Source organism: Gymnogyps californianus, chromosome 3 (assembly GCF_018139145.2).
Source record: "Gymnogyps californianus isolate 813 chromosome 3, ASM1813914v2, whole genome shotgun sequence".
Taxonomy (NCBI): domain Eukaryota; kingdom Metazoa; phylum Chordata; class Aves; order Accipitriformes; family Cathartidae; genus Gymnogyps; species Gymnogyps californianus.
In genome coordinates this window covers 72,981,747-73,004,400 of record NC_059473.1, presented here as the reverse complement: position 1 = coordinate 73,004,400, position 22,654 = coordinate 72,981,747, and the positions used below count along the sequence as shown (strand labels likewise).

The 22,654-nt window shown below is 40.3% G+C and overlaps 1 protein-coding gene across 1 annotated transcript in view; it reads right to left on the bottom strand.

The window, feature by feature from the left end:
• ROS1 (ROS proto-oncogene 1, receptor tyrosine kinase) overlaps nt 1–22,654 on the bottom strand; it is a 76,476-nt gene that overhangs the window by 22,611 nt on the left and 31,211 nt on the right. The window contains exons 23-36 of the mRNA XM_050894482.1: nt 22,373–22,436; nt 21,518–21,720; nt 20,574–20,785; nt 19,770–20,056; nt 18,649–18,825; nt 15,953–16,170; nt 15,138–15,279; nt 8,532–8,764; nt 5,676–5,852; nt 4,487–4,661; nt 3,890–4,007; nt 1,620–1,807; nt 887–979; nt 27–162 (exon numbers count right to left, since the gene is read on the bottom strand). Of these exons, the coding sequence (XP_050750439.1) occupies nt 27–162; nt 887–979; nt 1,620–1,807; nt 3,890–4,007; nt 4,487–4,661; nt 5,676–5,852; nt 8,532–8,764; nt 15,138–15,279; nt 15,953–16,170; nt 18,649–18,825; nt 19,770–20,056; nt 20,574–20,785; nt 21,518–21,720; nt 22,373–22,436 (2,423 nt within the window). The remainder of the gene's footprint in view (nt 1–26; nt 163–886; nt 980–1,619; nt 1,808–3,889; nt 4,008–4,486; nt 4,662–5,675; nt 5,853–8,531; nt 8,765–15,137; nt 15,280–15,952; nt 16,171–18,648; nt 18,826–19,769; nt 20,057–20,573; nt 20,786–21,517; nt 21,721–22,372; nt 22,437–22,654) is intronic.

Genomic DNA, 22,654 nt, shown 5'->3' with positions numbered 1-22,654 from the left:
AAAATACATTTGTTCCAAGGACATACCTTACAGCATAACAGGCATTGGCTAGTCCCACTGTCTCAGCCATTCCCCTAAGTTGAGCTAATTCTTTATCTTCCTTGATAAACACTATCTGTCCAGGCAAGGCCTGTTTTCTGGTTTTCCATCTTTGGTGCCATACTGGAACAGAAAAGCAGACGATCAGATATTTGACTCTGAGAGCACCCTGGCGTGCGAGCAGGCTGAAAGGCTACAGGTTTTTTGTTATTCTGTTCAACATGACCCCCCAGCAACTCATGTAAGTAAGTAAGACATTTCCATCTGGCCACCATCTTTTTCCCACAAAACACAGACAGCTACTCTTTGAGCTGAGAAATCAGTCAAGCATCCACTTCTGTGTGTGGTAAGACCCAAGCCCGAAGGGCTGCTGCTGTATCCCAGAGAGAGGATGAGGAGTGAGAGGGCAGGATCGTCACATGTGGACATCTACATCTCAGGGTAATCTCTACATCCTTTCTTCAGGGACAAAGCTTAAAAGGAAAAAAAATGGGACCCTTTGGTGAATAAATGCAGTATCCAACTTGAGAATTATAAGGTACATGTTTTTATAAGGGTACACAGGACCATCAGAGTTCCTTCAGCATTCCTGTGCTCTCCCTGCAGGGAACCAATAGCAAGAAATGCCTGAGGATGGAGTGAATTGGTATCCTGTCCTTGCTACTGAAAACATAACCAGCCATGTCTAGGGCCTCAAAAGATGAGAATATACAAATTCCTGCCCGCTCCCACCCTGGGGATTGTTCAGCATTTCCCTAAACCTGGAGGCCGATCATCTTCTGCCATCTGAACTGCCTTTTACTGAGGCCTGGTGAACCAAGGATATGCAAAAAACTCAGCCACGTACCAAAACCAAATAGCATGACCACAGTCAAGCCCAGCACAACAACTCCGATCACAGCAGCAATGGCAATCATGGTGTCTGGGGAGATCATAGTATCTGTTAAGTAGAGGGGGAAAACTGGTTAATGACTGCATATAGAAACAGTATCAATCCTATGGAGCTGAGCAAACCTGAGAGAACCCTTGAGCTGCCTGCTGTGTAAATGTCTTCCTCTGCACAAAGCTTTCTTGTTGGCTCTATGTAGATGTCTACATTTGGTCAGACTAATCCTCCTCCCCCAGCTCTGGGCCATTCCTGTGGTGATGACCTACTGCGTACACGGAAAGAAAAAATGCTGAACTGTTTGACAACTCAAGGTGGGATTTTCAAAAACACCCACAGAGCATAGGTCTAATACTCTGGCTGAAGGCAAGAAGTAATCCTCACATCCTTATCCAGTGTGGGAGCTTATCTTTATTTCAAGAATCATAGCATAATGCAGAGTGCAGGGCCACAGAGACAAACTGGTATAAATGAGCAGAAGCAACTTTCAGGCCCACTGTTCCATGCAAAAGAGCCTAGATGAGCACTAGCAGCTGGGGTCACCATATAATTGTCACCATTTATTACCTCTTAGACACATTATTTTACCTGTGCAGCAACATCATTATTAAAATAGCAGGTCTCTCTTTATAAATTGGTATGATTATTCTGAGTAAAAAACTTGATTAACAGAGTAAGAAAGTACAGGACATACCTTCACCTAAAATTATATCTTTGCTTGTGTCACTGTATTCACCAAGTCCCAGCCCATTTGCAGCTGCCACTCTGAACTGGAAAGTTCCTTCTAAGTTCTTGGCCTTCCATGTGCAAATACTGGCACAGGAGCCGTTGTAAACCACCTCCCACAAGGACTTCACTTTGCCGGTGTTGTCAGGCCGCTTTCTGCAATGGGCACAGCAAAATAACACAGGTATGTCATTAACGCAGTGCTTCCCGTCCCATTCTTCGCTTCAGCTCCATGGCCTTCACAACATCTCTCTGCCTGCATGAAAGCTCAATCTGGTCGTGGGGTTTTGGCTACGGAGCAGAAAATCGTACTGTGTTATTTCAGCAGTGCTAAGAATCACACATCTTTAGCCTGGCATTAGAAATGTAATGCTAGAACATTTTAGACATAAAAAGCTCCAGCACTCTTTCACTTGTTCCAGTGTACACCTCACAGCTAAGATTTCAAAACCTTCTTATTTAGCTTTCCAAAAAAAATAAACATTTATTTTTGTGTCCTGTTAGAGGTTTTTGCTTTCCTGGGCCCAGAGTAATTCAGTGGCTCTTGTGCATCAGGTTTCACAAGCTAAACAGGAAGCAAGTCATTGGCAGTGAAGACACAATTCTTTAGCTAGCCAGTTTCCCATAGTATCTGCTGACTGCTGGGTATATTTCTTCCTTTCCCCATTGGACTGAGATTGATTGCTCACAATAAATTCAGAGCTGATTATTCACCAACCAAAAGAAGACCACGTATTTAAACTTGAAAGGCCATATCTGAAATATCATTTCATGTCACACAAGAATGTAATATTTCATGTGAAATGACCTTCATGGGCATGTCAGTCATTCTCCCAACACAGTTTAATGCAGAAAAAAGGTCAAACGCTTCTAAACCAGAAAGACATAGGAAAACTGTATGTTCATGTCCTTTGTGTGTACACGTCCCTACCAGAGCTGTATGAAAAACGGGTTGTTTCAAAGGGCTATGCCAATATTTTCTAGAATGCTATGCAACTGGCCTAACATTTTTCTACCTGGTGTAAAAGGACCATGAGGCTCAAAGCGAAATTCAGTCAAAAACATCAGCATGTGCACATTCAAACTGCAGGAGAAAAATTTATTATTTCATTAAAAAAATAAAAACAACTCAGTGATGCATTATGATTCCAGAGATGAACAAGAAGCTGGAGCCTGGAGAACACAGCGGCTAATGCACAGCCCTGACACAGGCCCAGGGACTGTCCTTTCTTTACCCATCCGCAGCAAGCCAGGTACAAACTGGCTGTCGGCATATCAAAATTATTGTGGTCTCATAGCATCCAGGTCAGTGCTGCTGTACGCTCACAGAACCATATGCTTACAGAACTGGAGGAAGCTTACAGCACCAGGAAAATATGTCTGGGTGAAAACTTATATAGGTATAGTATGCCCAGCTCCACATCACTGTCAGTCCTTAGCTTTCATAAGCACAGAGTTAACTGGGGAAAAAGAAATAATAGCTGAGCTTAAAAAATTGCTTCCCTCCATCAGTCCTGATTTCAAACAATGTCACAGGAATATCTCAGAAGATGGACTCTCCTCATTTTTAAATAATGCATTAATTAAGCCTTGCACTGACTGCCTTAAACAGACCCCTCCAGAGTCATGGTCAAAAACCGAGAAGTTTCAAAGTCGCTGACCACAGCAGTATACTCTAACTTGTCCATTCAGCCCTTCCAATGCCAGTGCAGGAATAAGTGTAAATTGGCACTCTATAGATGCCTAATGAGTGTGACATGTATAGTCCAGGCAATCTGTATTTGATGACAGAGCACTTTAAAAATTATCTAGTCATTCCATGTTGGTGGGAATACCTTATGTTTTTTTCTGGCAACTTTATAATGCCTTTTCAAGAGTCCTCTGAACACTAAAATATTTCTACATACATTTTAGCCAAAAATACATACTACATGCTTGAAATTTGTGATTTGAAAATATCTCCAAATCTTCTTCTAATTCACCAACATATATCCAAATATATCCCTGTATTTCAGGGTTGGTCTGGAAAGGTTGTTAGTGTATATTTTCTGCTAAGTTTTCCAGGAATTTCTGGAAATGATGGCTACTTAGTTTACCCAAGAAAGAGATCCCATGAGAAGGGCCATTTGCATCATAGATATTTCACTCTTCCCATCAGAACCAAACTGAAAGACCCTGCACACTCAGATTTGTCCTGGGCTGCTCCCTAAGGGAAGAGTGCCTGCACACGTAGCTTACCTGCTTTCTAAGATGTAGTAGGTCAGGTTGCTTCCATTGTCATCAGCCTTTTCCCACTGTACAGAGTTTTTAGTGTCTTCTGCTCTTTTTGGAACTCCTGGCTTACTGGGAACACCAGCTTAGGCCAAATGGGGGAAGAAACAGAACCCTTAAAATGTGTTTATAGCAAGACAAAGGGCTAACGGGCACAGAGAAAAATTTAGATGTGCACATGGGTGTTTAGACATACAAAAGGATGGAGGATCTACATCAGTAATCCCCATGGAGAATGAATCTTTGGCTTTCTCTTTGCAATGGACAAATTTCAAAATTTTCATTCACATGCAGGCTTTCACCAATAGTTATGAGTTCACATGCACATAGGCATTTAATTTGTTTCCCTCACACTTTTCCTCTGCTCCACTTGGAAATGAACCTCATTTCTTTCCCTCTATTACTTTTGCAGATACAGTATTGTGTTATTTATTTTTCAAACACACACAACTATTGGCTCTCAGTATAAGAAAATTGCCTGCTAAATTTTACAAAATATTGTGTTTGAATATTCACATCCTGAAAATAGTCTTAAAATCTTGTTATCCTACATTAAGTGCTTACCTGTAGTTTTAAACCTTGTTGAAGAGGAAGTGCTTTTCACTCCTGTAACATAAACTACTGTTACTCTTACAAAGTAGTTGGTTGAAGGAAGAGTTCCTGTGAGATTGCATGTGTAAACAAGACCCGCTGTGCATGTAGTGCTTGCAGGAGAAAACCAGTCACTTTTTGTTTGCCACTAGAAAAATAAAATATCATTGTGGTCAACTTTCTTGCTCCGCTGAAAGTGTGTCACAGTTCTATTCCTGGGTAGATTAACTATTTTGCCACCTTTTAATATTGTAGGGGAGAGACTACACATGTGTTGTTTCAGTCACGGGACTTAGTCCTCTTAGAGACTAAGGACACAAAATCTAGGTTTTTTCTTTGCTTTCAGGAGACCTACAAGTCTTGGCAGCCACAAAGGACAACAGATTAAGTGACCCCTTTGCACAGCCAAAAGGAGCCTTCTCCTTGCTTATCTCTGTGCAGCTTGTATTTCTGGATCACCGTGACGTGCCCATAAGTTCAGCTTGCCATGATGCAGTTGAAAGGAGGCAGTTTAGTTGAATTGTGCTATAACATTTGTGTTAGAGCAGGGAAATGTTTGGTGTAGGCCTAATGAATCCGATTATCTATATTAAGGAATCTTCATGATCCAGTTTAGCACACGACATTTTCTGTGTCCAGTGGTCCAGACATTAAAATCTGAAGCTTCCATCCATGCTGCTCTTACTTCTACAGTCTGCACTACCGGACCTGTTTTTCTCTCCAGCATTTTCTCCTAACCTCTATCACAGGAAAATAAAATTCACATACTAGGTTGTAGCCAATATTTAATGATGAAAACCCTTTCCTTCTCTTTCTTGTGCAGAACAGACACAGGATTTGTAGCTACAAGCGAGGTTGGGGGAGGGCAGTGAGGAAAGAGGGAGGGGACTCTACTGAAACGGGAGACCCGGGAAGAATTCTGGCGGGGTCATCCAGGATGTTCTTTGGCACTATGGAGTATTAAATGCTACAGCTGCACTCCCCCTTGTTCCTGGCAAACACTGACTCCATCCTGCCCCTTCTGAGCCACTAAGACTGATGTCACCATGCCCAAATTATCCACTGATACTCTTCACATACATCCTGCCACCCTGTCCTGCTCACCAGGACAGAGTGGGTTAAATTTACTCTGATCTGGAAAAAACCTAAGGGGTATTTTTACCTTATGCAACTCAAACCAGAAGCTGGTTTCATTGACATGCAGAGGAGCTCTCCATTCTAGCTGGAAACTGGTATTTCTGGGAACTATGTTGACAGGTGCAGGTGGAGTCTCAAAAGTTTTTGCAATGACAGGGGCACTTTCAGAAAACCATTTCTCGTCGGGATGAAATGCAAGAACCTAGTAAGGAAACAGATGAACTGTACAATACCAGACCAGCTGGAAAGGTGGCTCGAGCAATTCCGAGTGTTTGGAAGACTAGCTGTTTTCAAACAAGACAATATTCAGGCAATATAGATATAGGTGTAGAAAGATTTTGAGCCTCACAGCTCCAGCGTTACACATCTTCAGGCTGGAAGTTCATGCTCTAGAGTCCCCTTCCTCAGAGACTCTTCTTAGTTTCTTGTTTCATCTTTCTACCAAGACTCTTCTCTTTCTAGACGTTTCTTAAATGCCACATGCTCTTATACAGGCATGCAGATGTCCCATCACATGCTAGGCAGTGTTTTAGAATCACAAAAACACAAGGTGAGGAGGTGCCTTAGCACACTGCCTTCCACTAAGCCACAATCAAATATGACCTATGTTTGGGTATGCATACTTACATACATACATGTAGGTATATAGGTATGTGTGTATATACATATTCCCCATTATACCATCCAAATCATTAACAAAAGCACAAAATCAAGTTAAGACCAGAACAGGTCCCCTCCTGCCACCAGCTGAATGTTGTCCCAGCCCGTGCACGAACTGTGAAAACCACTCTCTGACTGTATTTGTGATGCACCCAGTGTGCATTCTGCAGACAACATGTTTACTTGGTTGCTTTTGAAATGTCACTCTGGTGATAGCCCTGCTGTCCAGATACATCATACACTGTTTTCCTTTTAACCCTTCATCTGTAAAGGGAGAAGCAGTATGTTTTGTTCTTATGAATCCACACTGGGTATTTTTATTCCTCTGTTATCTTCTAGGTGCTTGTATACCAACTGTTTAACATTTTGTCCTAATATAGTCCTAATAATACCGATATATGTCCTAATATAGTCCTAGTAAAACTGTATATGTCCTTAAAATAACTTCAGGTACTGAAGTTACACAAAGTGGTCTATAATTTCCTTTTTGAAGCTGTGTGACCCTTTTTTTGCTAGTTCTATGGGACTTACTCTCTTCCAAAAGTTACAGAAGATAATCGTGAATATTCACAGACTGTTTTTAACTATCTCCTTATGTAGTTTAAGTCCATCAGATGCTGCTGAGCTAAATACATATAACCTACATAAATAGTCTTTAACCTGATCTTTCCTTCTCCTGATCTGTTGCGCTACCATTGACTTCATGCAGTTGTGTTACATATCTAGTCACAGGTCTCCTGTTCCTAAAAACTAAACAAAAAAAGCACTGGATACTGCAATCTATTCTTCCTTTTGTCTTCTTCTTCAGAATACTAACAGAGCCTTCCCAACTGCCTTTTTAGTCCTTGCTACTTTGAGCTCCTTCGGTTCCTCCACCTTCTTGATTTTGCCTCCGTATTAAGTTACTCTTTTCTGCTTATTCTTACAGCAATAACACATGTGCTCAGGCAGGTAATACTGACATTACCTCAGGATGGCGCTCCCCCTGCCCTGGCTGTCCAAAAAGCCTTGCTGCCTGAGTCTGACAGCAGGGGCGGCAGGGGGGCTGATGTGTCTGCCCCTCAATTCTCACCATTCATAGCCCTGCATAACTATGCAAGCCACCAAAGTTTTTGCGCGATGCTGATGTGGGAGCCCACATGAACTGCAGCAGCTGATGGATGGATACCCCATTCTGCTGCTTCTGCTAGCTATCCTGGGCCTGGCCTATTATTATATTTCCTATTTCTACAAATTTCCTGTTTCAATATGGTAGCTGAAAAATCTAGATCTTCCTCTGTCTATGATTTGCCTGGGCAGTGGAAGAAACTACTTCTATTGCACTGACAGCATCATATTTCAATGAAATCCAAAATCAGAGGGTTTGCAACCACCCTTCAATATTCTTGTCTACAGAAATTTTCTTCAAAGGCCACCAAATAGCCAAGCCTCTACTTGCATTTTTAAGTCATTGTTAGTCCTCTGCATTTGTTAAAGGGTCGACATTGATACATTGTTCTTGTTGTGAGCTTTGCACACATATTTTATAATATGATTTTATTTAAAATGTGACTGCTGCAAGACAGAATCAGTCAACTATTAATTGAGTCATCACCTATACCTCTATGGATATATCAGATACTTTTTGTTTTATTGGACTAAGAAAAAAAATGGTTTTTTTGCTAAATGAAATGTTATTTATTAAAGGAAAAGCAGCAATTGGCAAAATGGCTGAGTCTGCTCTTGATAGAATATATAGAGGTTTCCCCTTTATGAAAGTTTCAGAAATGTTGCTTTCCTGAGAAAAGCCTTTATCTTTTGGCCATGACCCATTTGCACTCACATAGCCCTGTTTATTGCACTTCACCTAGCCCTTCACAAGCAGGTCACAGTTCCAGGCATCCTCCTTTGAGAACAGAGGATACCTGTCATTTGACCCTCTCTTAGCATCTTGCATCAAGTATCAGGGCAATAATGGCAGGCTTGCAGCAGAAACTCCTATTTACTCTTCAGATCTGTGGTGTGCTCCCCAAATAGAAAAGATCTGAGTTCTAAGGATGTAATCTGAACAACCCATGTAGGAATAAACTGTGATGTTTAATTTTCCTTAAGACTAAAGGACTGAGAGAACTCTGCCAAGCTTTGAGCTCATATTTTCAAAACACACATATAGCTTTACAGAAGAACAGTCTAAAGATTTGCAGGTTAGTGAACAAACAGGTAAAACTGCTTGTAATTATACCTTGAATAAATTGTTTGTTCCGGATTGGAGCCCACCGACAGACCAGGCAAGCGTCCCATTTGGAAATTCACTTTTTTGCAAGGGTGTCACTGGGACAGGAGGTAATAAATTGACAGAGATTTGATAGCGGATGGATTCTAGAGGTCCATTTGGCTTCAGAGGTTCACTCCAAGATATGTTGATGATGGTGTCAGACAAAACTACTGTCTTAATGGAATCAACTGCCTCTGGTACTGAAACAGAAAGAAAAATTAATCTCCTTTTAGGTACAGATCTCACTAGAGGTTTTTTCATTTGTTTGTTTTATTTTTAGAGAAGTCAGGAAATGTCACTGAGGAAAGAAGACAGGTTATAAGCATATGAATATGATCCATTTACAGGACTGACACTCTACATATGTAAAACTCATATTCTTGTATAGTCAATCAGCTGCAGACAAGTTCAAAATATTTTGAGGGACTTTTTTAGTATCTCCTTGGCTATCCTACCATGCAAGCAGACAACAAAAAAACAGCTGCTGTCCTATATCTCTACATTTGTAGTCATATCACTGAATTCCTGCTCGCTTTTTGTTTCCTAATCAGGGTCTTAGGTGTGAGTTTAATATGATGCTTACTTGGATATGCACTAAAAAAATTACCCATGCACTATTCCAATTGGAAAGTCTTTTCTTGAACAGAAAAGTCTGAAGAAAGAAAACCCAAAACTAAACATTTTTTGCCGTCATTTAAAATTTTGCTCAGAAATACATGGTCTGGCTGAGCTGTGTAAGCAAGAAACTGGGTTGCTGGTCTGATGTTCATGCCAGCTGGTTACTCACTAATCGTTCTGGAAAAATCAACCCTTCCTTTGAAGCTTTGAGATCACAGAATTTGAAATGGTATATGGCATGCCCCAACTCTGCACTAAAAATTCTTTTTTCCTATTGAACTGTCCAGATAGATAGGTAACAAGTTAACAAGTCATTACACTATCTATGTTCCCAACATATCAGAATGATAGGTACATATGCTGTAATTTATGCCCTAGTAGCAAGACTGCAGATTATTTCAAAGAAATGTGCAGAAGCTAGACTAGTAAAGAAGACAAATTTCTCATTTCGCTAGCTAAAACATATGTGGAGTAAGAGTGACACTCTGTGGCAAGAGCAATGCATTAATTTTTCCAAGTTGTCTTCCTTTTTTTTCATTCCTTCTATCTTGCTACTTGTTGGAAAGTACAGATTAATCCAAGCTTCTTTCATTTCATTACAGAATTGAGGGAAAGACAGAGGGAATTCACACAGCTTCAGAGGTGTGAAATAGTATACACACTTCAAGAGGCTCTAGCAGCATCTGATTACAATTTAAACTAGCAGTTACATTCATGAAATTGAGAACATAAGTGCCAGGACACATATATGTTCTGTTTACAGCTGGTTGGAAATTTTTCAACAAATTGTGAAAAGCTCTGAATGTTGATACAAATACGTATTAAAAATGCTTAGGGTTTGGGGGCTGGTGTGGTTTTTTGGTTGGGTTGGGGTTTTTTTGTCTAGGACTTTATTTTGATCTCGACGTTTTGTTTTACCCTAACTAGAGAAGCCCGTTCTGAGTTTCATGTTTCATTTTAACTTGAGACTGAAAAATGCCATTTCAGTGGAGCAACCCAGTCTCCCATTTCATATGCTATCTTTATGTTTCGCCACTGAAAGGCTGTACGTTGCTGCAGGATGGCTCAGTTTACCACATAAAGAAGCAACGGTGTGAATTCTTGCCACATTCCAACAATATTCAATCTTATTCAATCAGTGTGTCATACAAATTTTACAATACAGATGTGGATTCCCATGCAAAGAATTGAAATCTACTGATCAAAGGCCAGCTTTTCTTATTTTTTGCCATAGACTCCTTAGGATATGCTCATAATATTCAGAGTTCCACATAGGATGAGAGCCTATATTTGCTTGATGCTGCAGATGCTAAAAGATCTGACTGTTAAGAGAAAAAAAAATAGCATGGTTGGAAGAGAACTTCCGAAGTATAGCATGTCTGGACCTCAAAAGAAGAGTGGCAGTGTGCCTGCACCTCTTCTTTCACTTTCATTTGAAAGATGAAAAGGGGTTCATCTTAAACAGAGATTTTCTTAAGGGAAAAAATGTGACTGCTCCTAGGACAAAAAACAAGGAATGATCTATGCATAAGAGAAGCCACTGGCAGCTCACAGATGATGCTCTCCTGTAGACAATGGTGGCAAAAAGAGAGGTTACTTGTTCTATCAATGAGTCTTTAAAGAAACCACAGAGTGCATCCCCAAGAGAAGAAGAAAGGGAATCAGGACCCCTGGCATATACTTGTTGCCAGCTATTCTGGATAAAATTTTTCCTTGGGCACAGTTGATCAGTAAGGGAAAGAGATATTGAGACAAGTAAGAAAAACACAGTGGTGGCTGTGCTTATTTCAATTCCAGTTGCTTCAGCACCTTCTGAAGCAGCAAAAAGCCAAGCAGAGGTAAAGAGAGAGAAGGGGAAACCTTAGGACTTCTGCTGTGGTGCCCTAGCTGCATGTCACAGTAATATCCACATAGCTGCGCGATCTGCACAGCTGTATGTCAGCTACAGCCAGCCCTGCTGTAGCTGGGTTAAGTGAGCTAATGCCCAAAGACCAGGTGCTGCTGTGCCTCTCAATTACACTCCCTCACCCTCTATCAGAGAAGAACTGCTCCAGCTCTGCAGGACAAGAGCCAGGCAGGAAAACTAGTGAAGGTGGGGTCTACAGCATTCCCACATCACTGTGAGTTCAACAGCAAGCATCCTTAGGTACCATCTCCCCAGTCTTTCCTGCAAAACACAAACAGGCTGCCATGTAGGCTTGGCTATAATTCTGCCTTGCTGACTTGGGTATTATCAGAGCCTGATGGCTCTGCAAGTGATGAGTTTATATGTGGATCAAGCTGACCGTGGCTGGTGACACCAGGCACAATAAATGGAGCACAGCTGCAGAGCAAATCTGACACAACAGAAGAGCAAGCAAGTGCTATGTGTAATACAGGGAATAGCTAGCTCTCATTACAGTTTTCCATGTTTTCATCAAGTGAGTCCAGGAGCATCACTCCAATGATGAGAAAATTATCTGAAGACCAGCGCAAAGGCAACTCCTCATGAAGACAGATACAAGCGTGCACGTGCACGCATACACGCGCAAAACAAGAAAAAGTGCTGAGCAAGGTACTTCTGTTGGGTTGGGTTGCAAGGCAAGACAACGCAGGCAAAGGCATAGCATGCATCTTCGGACGATTCTTTTCTTTCTGGAGATGAGAAGAGCTTCAGGGAAACTGGGACCGTAGCTGCCCCACAGATGCAAACAGGCAGAGTGAAGCAGGGAGTGAGCAGAAGCATCTTCCTGCCCTAATTAAGATATTTCCAACCGCAGGAGGCATCTAGCTCAGACTAGTGGTATTCTCAAAGAACAAGGACATCTTGAACTCAGGCTGCCTCTGAATTTCAGCTGCCCTTGTGGCATTTGAGGAAAACTGCTGGGCCATGTCAGCTTCAAGGACAGATGGGAGACACACTGGCACTCACAGTGTCAGCACCTGGGTCTGCATTAAAGTACAGCAGAGAGTTGGGTTTCCTTGCTATGACATGCCCGAAGTTTCATCAAGTATGACAAGATGAGCAGTCAGTAGTTTTAGACTCAAACAGAGGTCTGAACCCACAAACAAAAACAGCATTGCTGGTTTCTATTTAGTTAGGGAACTAAGGCAGCACCAGATCTATGTTCTGCAATGGAAACTCCAGAACAGGATGGAGAGGATAACTATGAAGGTAAAGGGTGGAGGATGAATGCAAGAGCAGAAGACACAGTAAGAAATACACCAGTGATCAGGCAAAACCGTAGCTTGCTATGGTCAGCTGGATAATCAGTGTGTGCTGAGTGGAGTTATAGATCCCTCATAATGTAACACAGGCTACACATCAACAGCAGAACTGTTACTGAAGTCCCCCATTTCTTGTACTGGAAAATGTGCCCTAAATAAACAAGTGTGTTTAACATTACTGAGTTCTCTAAGAGAGCACTGAAGAGACAGACAGTCCTTTGGAGTAGGACAAGAGAAAGAGAAATTCGCAAAATCACACACCCAAAGAAGGAAGTGGAGGAGGTGTTAACCTAGACATGTTTCTTGAGCTACATCATCAGGTAATATAGCACACATATGTATTATGTGAGGTGAAAACTGGCTTTATAAACCAGACATGCGACAGAAGTACAGGTCCAGCTCTCAAATAATAAAGAACCAGCTTGAATAACAAGCTATGTAGAATTTAGGTGCTCTTGATCATGCTTTCTTTTCTCTCTTCTCTCATTTCTCATTCTTTTTTTCAAAAGCAACTTTGTACTAAAGACAAAACCTTTAAAATAAAATACACCTTTCACTTGCACTGCATCTTGTCTCTTATGGACAGCATTATTTGCAGGTTTTCCCCAAATGTAGCCTTGGCTTGTTACTTTGTGAATGCTTCCTGCTTTTGCAGAAAGTGAGCTGTGCTCTTGTCATCCTTTTCTAGGCTGCAGCTACCTGCTCCCTTAGACCCTGCTATAAGCTCTTGTCCCTGTCCTCTTCCATTGCATCAGCAGGTCACACCTCATCACAAAGTCCAGAGGTAGCTCCGCTTAAACACAATTACATTTGGCTGCCTTGTTGTATTGGGTTTGCATGGCAAGGTTTTTGTAGCAAGGGGGCTATAGGGGTGGCTTCTGTAAGAAGATGCCAGAAGCTTCTCCTGAGTCCAATAGAGCCAATGCCAGCCGGCTCCAAGTTGGACCTGCCGCTGGCCAAGGCCAAGCCCATCAGCAACGGTGGTAGCGCTTCAGTGATAACATATTTAAGATGGGGGAAAAAGTTATTGTGCAGCAGCAATTGCAGCCGGGAGAGAGGAGTGAGAATATGTGAGAGAAACAACTCTGCAGACACCAAGGTCAAGGAAGAAGGAGGGGGAGGAGGTGCTCCAGGTGCCAGAGCAGAGATTCCCCTGCATGGTGAAGACCATGGTGAGGCAGGCTGTCCCCCTGCAGCCCATGGAGGTTAACGGTGGAGCAGATATCCACCTGCAGCCCATGGAGGACCCCATGCTGGAGCAGGTGGATGCCCGAAGGAGTCTGCGGCCCCATGGGAAGCCCGGGCTGGAGCAGGCTCCTGGCAGGACCTGTGGACCCATGGAGAGAGAGAAGCCCATGCTGGAGCAGGTTTGCTGACAGGACTTGTGACCCCGTGGGGCACCCACGCTGGAGCAGTCTGTTCCTGAAGGACTGCACTCCGTGGAAGGGACCCATGCTGGAGCAGTTCGTGAAGAACTGCAGCCCGTGGGAAGGACTCACATTGGAGAAGTTCACAGAGAACTGTCTCCCGTGGGAGGGACCCCATGCTGGAGCAGGGGAAGAGTGTGAGTTCTCCTCCCCCTGTGGAGGAAGGAGCAGCAGAAACAACGCCACAACCTGCTGCATGAACTGACCCCCCACATGAACTGACCGCAACCCCCATTCCCCGTCCCCCTGTGCTGCTGGGGGGGAGGAGGTAGAGAAATCAGGAGTAAAGTTAAGTGCAAGAAGAAGGGAGGGGTGGGGAGAAGGTGTTTTAAGATGTAGTTTTAATTTCTCATTATCCTACTCTGATTTGATTGGTAATAAATTAAATTAGTTTTTCCCCAATTCGAGTCTGTTTTGCCCATGATGGTAATTGCTGAGTGATCTCCCTGTCCTTATCTTGACCCACGAGCCTTTCATTATATTTTCTCTCCCCTGTCCAGCTGAGGAGGGGGAGTGACAGAGCGGCTTTGGTGGGCACCTGGCGTCCAGCCAGGGCCAAACCACCACACTTGCCATCATATCTTGGCCTCTTGCCTTCACTCATACCTTTCTCACCCATTCACTCCCACCGCAGTTTCTTAGCTTCCTTCTGCCGTAATTAGATAAGTTTACTCATGTATTTATTTATTTTTAGGTAATCCCTAACCAGTCCACTCTCTGCCCTAAATGACACAGTGAACATTTCAAGTTCAAAGCACTACTCCTAGCTTTCTTCTTCTAGTGTGAAAGGAACTGAGAAGGGCACATCAAAATTCTGGAAACCAACTGAAAATCTGCTATTGGCATTCAGGCCAAGAGAAGTAAAAATGTAGTGTTGTCTTTTCAGCCTGGTTCACAATAAATCAAATCTGCATTACCCTAAAAAACAGTAATTATGAGAATAATGTCAAGCCAAGGGGAAAAATCTTAATGCTGAATGAATACATAACACACATATTTAAACATATGTAACCACATATACATTCAAACAGAGCTTGTTAAAAATGTGGTCCAAGGCAGAAACTGCAACTGTTTAGCCACTTTTAACCATAGTTTATCTTTCCTCAGGAAGCCAATGAGCAAAAGCATTAAGGAATCATACATGTCTTATGAATCTTACAGATTCATCAAGTCTGGTTGCCAAAACCTTGTGAAGATCTACACAGGTTACATTTTAAGCAGAAAATTTCTCTGCTTCTGATTTGCAACCCAAACTTACACATACCTTCCTTTAACTGAGATGAAAATTCTGTTCAAAATCAGAATAAAATGTGAAACAAACCTCCATATAGAGTTGTGCCAATTGTCTCTTTTCCCATAGGCAGCACTTCCTCATCTGAATAGTAGTTTTTCACTGCAACTTGTATAACATAACTTGAAAATGGCTGTAGGTTGTCTATGACAGCTATAGGACCCTGAAATTCCTGTAATTCGAAATCAGATACTAAGCATGTATTCTTAGAAAAGAGAGTCTTATGTCACACCAATCATCTGTCAATGAAATGAGTATTAAAAAGTAATATAGTAGTGCTTTTGTATTCTAATACACTTTAGTGTTTAAAAAAGAATGTTAAAATGATAGTTTGGGTAATAAGTCACTACAGAAAACACATGCCAAAAAACAAGCTGAGGCGTAACTAGCATGACTACAATACCACATTGTTCAGTGGCTGGTACTTAAATAGGAAATGGCAAAGTCAAAAAAAATGTAACAGAAGAAAAAATTACGAAGGCAAGTACAACTACCACAAAACACATAAAGGCAAGCCATATGGTTGCTGGACAGTCTCAAGAGTTATTTAAACAGATTAATATCAACCACAACTGCTCTTTTTACAAGTAGAAACTGAAGACCCGTTTCAACAGGATTTTAGCAAAGGCATGTTAAAAAGTAGAGGAGTACTTGCACAAAGGGAAGCTAAGGTATCTACCACTTAACAAATACCAAACAGAAAGGGGAATTACTGTTGGGGATGTAAAAGTGGAAAAACTCCCTGATAGAAAGTTACAGAATGGTTTATAAAATGTCTAGAAGTGATATCACATTCCCTGTTTATATATGATATCACGTGCATTTTTGTTCCGAAATAGCCATACCAATGGTTTTTGCTGTAGAGCAGACAAACAGTAGCTTGAGTTCCTGCGGTTGTTAGTCATTTGTCCAAGAAATACCAGATATGTCGGTGTAGGCTGCGATATTCCAGGGCATAGCTGCTGTGGTGTGACAGATGGCAAGCTTAATGTAAAACTGGTGTTCGTCGTATCAAGGATAGTAGGTTTCTCAGTGTCTGGCAATAGAATCAGGCATCTTTTATCTAGGATAGACATAAAATAAAAAAATAATTAATTACAGCTGGACCAATCCAAACTTGCATGGGATTCTACCACCATTCTTATGAGAAAGCATAACCACAAAGTATCCTCTCTGTTTTCACAAACAGAAACAGAAAAAAATCCCACCTGAATGTACTTTATTTGATTACTTTCATGGACACAAAAATAGCAGTCATCAAAGTAAAGTCTCATTTATCTTTGATAAGATACAGATTTCCTAAAGGTACAGATTTACTAAAGAATTTAGGTTCTTCTTTAAGCACCTAAATACCTTGGAAATCCAGATCGTAGTTGCTGTGTTATCAAGGGCAGTACACACTGATGAGTCCAAACTTGCTTGTCACAGGAAAGGCAGATATGCAGAACAGAGAGTACCTTTCTCTAGCAATTAAATGTTATCTCTCTTTGCTTCCAAACAGCTTTTCACGTGTAAAGTTCATAGCAACAACAGGGAAAGGGGAGAGCAATTTTGGAAGGAGAAAAGGAGTCTATAGGGAGAAAACAATAGAAAACTACTCTCTGACAGTAAACAAAAAGTGACAAAAGAGAACCCCTCATCACTTGATGTACTTTTAAAAACAAATTAAAAATATATTAAATGGACTTTCTGCCAAGAAGGAAAAGATTAAGGCGCATGCATGGGGAAGATGGTACAAGGACAAATGTTTGCCCTTAGGCCAGAACAACTGACCTCATTGTAGAGATCTTTTCTCTCTAATTGAGCAATCCCGCCATTCCTACCAAAGTCAGGTTCATGCATATAAGGGAAGGAGAATAAAAAAGTCTGTTCAACAGAAATAAATGTAAGGTTGAATCTTTGTCAATTTTATAGTTATGTAGAGTAGTAAAACTCCCATGGGAAAAGTCCCAGATGGAATAAAGAATTGAGTCATTTTCAGAGTTAAAGTTTCTGTCAGGCAGTTCCATAGAAATGTGTTTACCCTGACAAGAAAATCCTTCCCTACATATTCAGTCCCCTTCCTCCTAACCCTGAAGAGAAATCATTCTCTCACAGAATCTGTGACAGGACAATAATTTTCACTGAGTACTTCTGATGTGTTAAATGATCAACTGACATCACATCTCTGGATGGCAATTAAATGGGTTAGAATGAAAGGAAACTCTAGCAGTAGTCCTTGCTCACATCACTAAAGCAATAAAAAGCATGTCAGTCAACCCAGCTGGTTTTTGCAAACATCACTTTTTCACATATACACCATTTGCTTCCTGTACTGAGAAGCAGAAGAAAATATTTTTTTTCTTATTTTATTACGTTCATTTACATTTCTCTTAAACTTGTGTGAATAATTCTGTGCATTGCCCTCCCTCCCACCCCAAATGCCAAGGCTGTGTATTCCTCCAAATATATTTGCAGCAGTCAATGTAAATAACAAGAGCTCTGTGGGGATCTCTGGGTAGAAATAATCTCTTTGGACTGAAATTCGGTTTTTCCCTTTCTGCATCAGCTAAGCCTGGGGCTCTTGCAGGAAACCCTGTCCCTGGGGATAGGGATTGGTACATTCTGTACCAGGGCCAAACCAGGCTCCTGCACCAATGCCAAGCCCACACAGACCTCACGGGAACAAACTTGCCCAAAGTGCTGGTGAGAATAGCCTGGGCACTGGTCAGAGCAGCTGCAGGCAGGAGTAACTCTACCGGCTGCCCAAAACAATGTGAAATTCTTTTATTCCAAAGAAGTCCATCCTGTTAAAATATTCTCTTGTATATTTGTCAGATTTTTATGCAAAACTGAAGTTAAAGAATTATTTTGAATATATTCATCATGCTAGTAGCTATTCTAAACCTCTGCATTTAGAAAGATAATCCCTATAGGTACCACGAATCCTAACTTTCTATTAAAACTAATTTTTATTTCTTTCATTATCATTCTACAATGGTTTTTTTTTAAATATTAGGAGTTCTAAGTGAAGCCTGGGTCTGCTATAATGTAAGCTGTAATTGTCTCTCAGGTACTTCTTTGTAAATCATTTTAATAAGCAGAGTTCTTGTCTCTTTGTCTTTCGAAGGGCAGAAATTTTTTTCAGCTTTGCATACTTGTGAACAAAACTAGAAATCTGTGTCATAACAGGGATCATTATCGAACTCTTGCTACAACTATTTGTGGATATGTTTGCTCTTTTTCTGTGCTTTAATATGCACTACCTTTTCTAAATCTCCAGGTTTGACACAACTTTGAAAATAGGCATGGTTTGGCGTTAACATCCTGAGCCTTTGAGACACAGGCAATATTCATCATCATGACCTTCCAAGTGATCCAACACAAGGCCAGTCCTTATATTCATCCTTTTAAAAATGTGCGTAGTGAATTATTTCCCTCTAGAAGGTATCTGAATCCATAAAGCATCCTTTACATAAATACACATAACATGATCTGCAACTCAAATACATGCTCTGAAATAAATTTATTCCATTTACAAAACAACCCAAATCCCCTCTACCTGGATACAATTGCGCCGCTGAGCTGTAGGCTAATATTTTCAGCTCATGATTTGCTCTCTTCTGAAGAAAGTGTCTTGTGCTTTCTTTATTTGCTAGCCAAATTTCAGTGTATTCCTTTGTTTCAATGCTCCAGTATATAAATTTCTTATCGAAAGCCAAGCTGCCAATTTTCTTACCTATAGGAAAACATCGTATAGTTAAGCTTCAGAATAAACCCTGAGCAGACAATTTTACAAGAGCAGATGAGCGCTTGTATTCACAGTGAGTCAATATGGGTGAGTATCTTGGTCATACCATATCTTCAAAGACCTCCCCTGGAAAAGAGATTTCTGATATTTTCCAATAGGTCTCATGAAGCTGAGCCACTTTGTTATTTCAGTTTACAAGTGTAGATTTGAAGGCTTTTTATTATCCATGATTATGAGAACTGCAATTCAATTAACAAACACTAGAAATAAAACACAAGAGCAAGAGTTGTCTATAGAAACTTTCATCATTTTTCCATGATGAAAACCACAGTGCTCTGCCATCTCCCAGGAACAATTAAGACAGCTCCTCTGGTAACAGAACAGCTTTACCAGCACTCGTCCAGAATCAAGCTGAAAATTGAGCAACCAAGATTAAGTGTTATCATTACAAGAAGTGCAATACAGATAAGTTGTCATACAAGACTCTACCTGCATGAGGTACCCTCCCCACATATTGAAGTCTGCAATGCCACTTTCAGACATAGCTTAAGATGGTATTGTATCTTTTCATTGAGATAAACTGTAATAGGTGTATCTAATATGAAAGCCTAGCAAAATAATGTGTTAATACTATAAGTGAAATCTATTGACAAGTAGCATTTGAGGCTGTAGCATCTCCATTTGATTTACATCTTACTAGAATACATACTTGCATCAGTAAATATCCTCACACTGCTCTTTCTCCTAGTTTGTATCAACAGGGTACACAACTGGAAACACAGAACACAAACATTTTGTCCGTCTTGCCTATAGATGAATCAATTTTATAAAGAAAGTGCTTCATGAATGCTATTTTGCTGAAAAGGACATTGTTTGATATAAGAGACAGCAAGAATCACAAACTACCTAGAAATATAACAGAGCACTCAGACCTTGAAAGCTTGGTATTTTGGTAATTCTCCAGCAGTTGCAACCATCCACATCTGAGGCCCATATTTCATCTCTTCCTCTGATAAAGAGCAGCTGGGGATTTTTGGAGTCAGACACATCTATAGTCATAGGTCTTCCTAGCTCTGCCGCTGCCACGTTACAGGTGCAGTAGTTCCTCATCTGTTCTTCTACTGATACGTATCCCAAAATGTGGTGTACAGTGTTATTCAGAATATCATAATAAAACATGCGGCTGCCATAATCAAGCTCTTCCATCCAGTACAAGCGGCTATCAAATAAAATGCATTACTTACAGTAGGAAAACTTCAATCTGAGCAATCATCTGCCCTTAATGCAGTCCTGTAAGTGACTACAGTCACAAACCTCCCAAACATTTAAAACAAGGTAACTACAGCAGCATCCTTGCAGAGTGATTCCAGGTGTTTAAAGGATACTTTTGAATGGAAGGTCACAATAACTGATTATTCTGGATACAACGGTTACTGTCAAAAATTGTTGTCTGGTGCTGACTTTCATTTGCATCACTTACTTAAATAGAAGAACCTATCAGTATTTAAGTATCATTTGAAATCTATACTCAAACACAGATATCTTTTTGAAATTAGATACGTCCAAGCTCAACTAGCAGTATAAAAGTAGAACTACATCCAGAAATTTCTGAGATTTACACAATGCAAAAGACTCATATACTTTAAAAAGTCCTTTTCAGTCCTTAACAGTTGATGATTTCATTAAAATCATGTTTAAAAAATGCTTTAAAAAGGTATTAGTAATATATGTCTTACCTTAAGAAAGGATATGACAACAGAGATGATACAGTTGAATTACTTTTACCCAACTGTATGTTCAAGGGTTTTAGAGATTTTGTCTTGAGCTCAAGATCGATAACAAATATTTGAGTTTCATTCCATGGTGTTTTCAGGGCAACAAAGAGATGTCTTGCAATCCAGTCAACTGTGATGGCTGTGGCATTGCGAAGATATGCACCTTTGAAAAACTTAAGAAAAAAATAAAAACATTACTAAAACTGCTTGAGAGCAGAATTTTCCCACCTGATGCTAGGACATTATGAAATTAGATTTGTTTCCGAAATAATTTCTACTTGGCAAGTAGAAGTCAAAATATAAAGAGATGGCATGGAATAAAGATTCCAATATTTTTATACAAATGAAAACTGTTGTTTCACAAACACCAATTGTTGCTTCCATGTTGCTTCCATATTCTTGAAATTAGAATGAAATCAAATTAAATTAAAATACATTTGATACAAAAAATATATTTCTTGTATTTAATAGTGTGAATTTTAAATGTCTGTTGAAATACCAACAAAGCAGATGTCAGTAAAATCATACATGTTTAATAGGACAACTTTACCAATGGCATACTCTGGCCTATTCTAACAGCTATTGGTGACAAAAAAATTGAAGTCCAAATTTTATTATATTATACATATTATCATTGTACTGCTAGAAAGGAAAATTATCCAGCTAATCTCTTTCATATTACATCTCATACGAACTGACAGTCATTAAGAAAATTGTGTCTTTCCAATTCTGTTTTCCCCACTGTATTTTGCCATTATATGTGCTTTGTTCATCATGCTGATATTTTTCTGTTTCAAATATGCGGTTTTGACTTCTTCAAAAACATAATTAGCCCTAAAATAATGACAATAATGGCCACATACTTTCCTAGATTCTCTCAAGCAAGGGAATGAACAAAGGAATACCTGAAACTTTGTAGTAGTCTGTATATTCAGAAGAAAAAGAGAGTCTTCTACGATATAGTACGCTTTGTCATCATCAGCAGTATAACAGATGTCCTTTACATTTGTCTTTGCTGAAAGTTCCCATATGGTATGATTATTGTCTATGTCAGTAAGAAACAACTTGTTGGCAGAAAGAGTTATAAGAGTTGGGACAGGGAAAAGATCTGGAAGGAAAAGGGCACAGCAGAATTTACAAAAAACATTCTAGTAGTCATTCATAAACAAAAGCAAGTACAAGATAAAAATAAATGATGGCCCTGCATAAATTATATCTGGTCATATGTCACAGCAAATAAAATAATGAGATGCCTTCTTGTCATCACATGCAAACTCTTGAGATTTTTTTCAATGGCATTGTGGATGCTTACCTAACAAATTTAAGCCTAGTAAAAATAGATTTGCTCACTTAATTACCTTTAACAGCCCAACTAGAAATAGCCTATGATCCCTAGTAGATCTCTAACTCTCCAGGTTACCTCTCACAGCCCAATTAGAAATATTGTATGATCTCTAGCAGTATGCAGATTACAGATCAAAACCTGCTGTTCCATACTACCCTGGGGTTGCCTAGAATAGTTAGTTTAGCATAGTTGTGAGGAAAGGCTTAAAACTCCTGAAATTTAATCTAATGATAAGAAATGTGTTAATCATTTCATGTCAGAAGCTGCAACTATTTCCTCTGTGCTGTCTACTGTAGAGTGGAACAAATGTCACACAAAGTGTCAGAGGTTATTTATCAGATTACCAAATTCCTGTACTGTCGATTTCACCAGCTATTACACACAAACCATGAGATGGCATCTAAGTTATCCATACCTGATGAATTCCTCTCTGCTATATCAGACAAAGGTCCTGGACCCACAGAGGTGAAGGCTTGCACCTGTAGGACAGGAGATTATTACATATGTTAAGTAGCAGCATAAATGATTGCATTCAAGAGCCTTTAGAGTCATTGTTAATGACAAAAGCAGAACCAGATCCCCTGGCTGTTCAGCTAGGAACATATGCATGTGCTCTGTTTGACCTAAGGCTGTGCTGGTCAGTTCAAAGGATACATTCAGGGTTGGACCATGGCTATGAAGAGAATTTTAAGCAGTG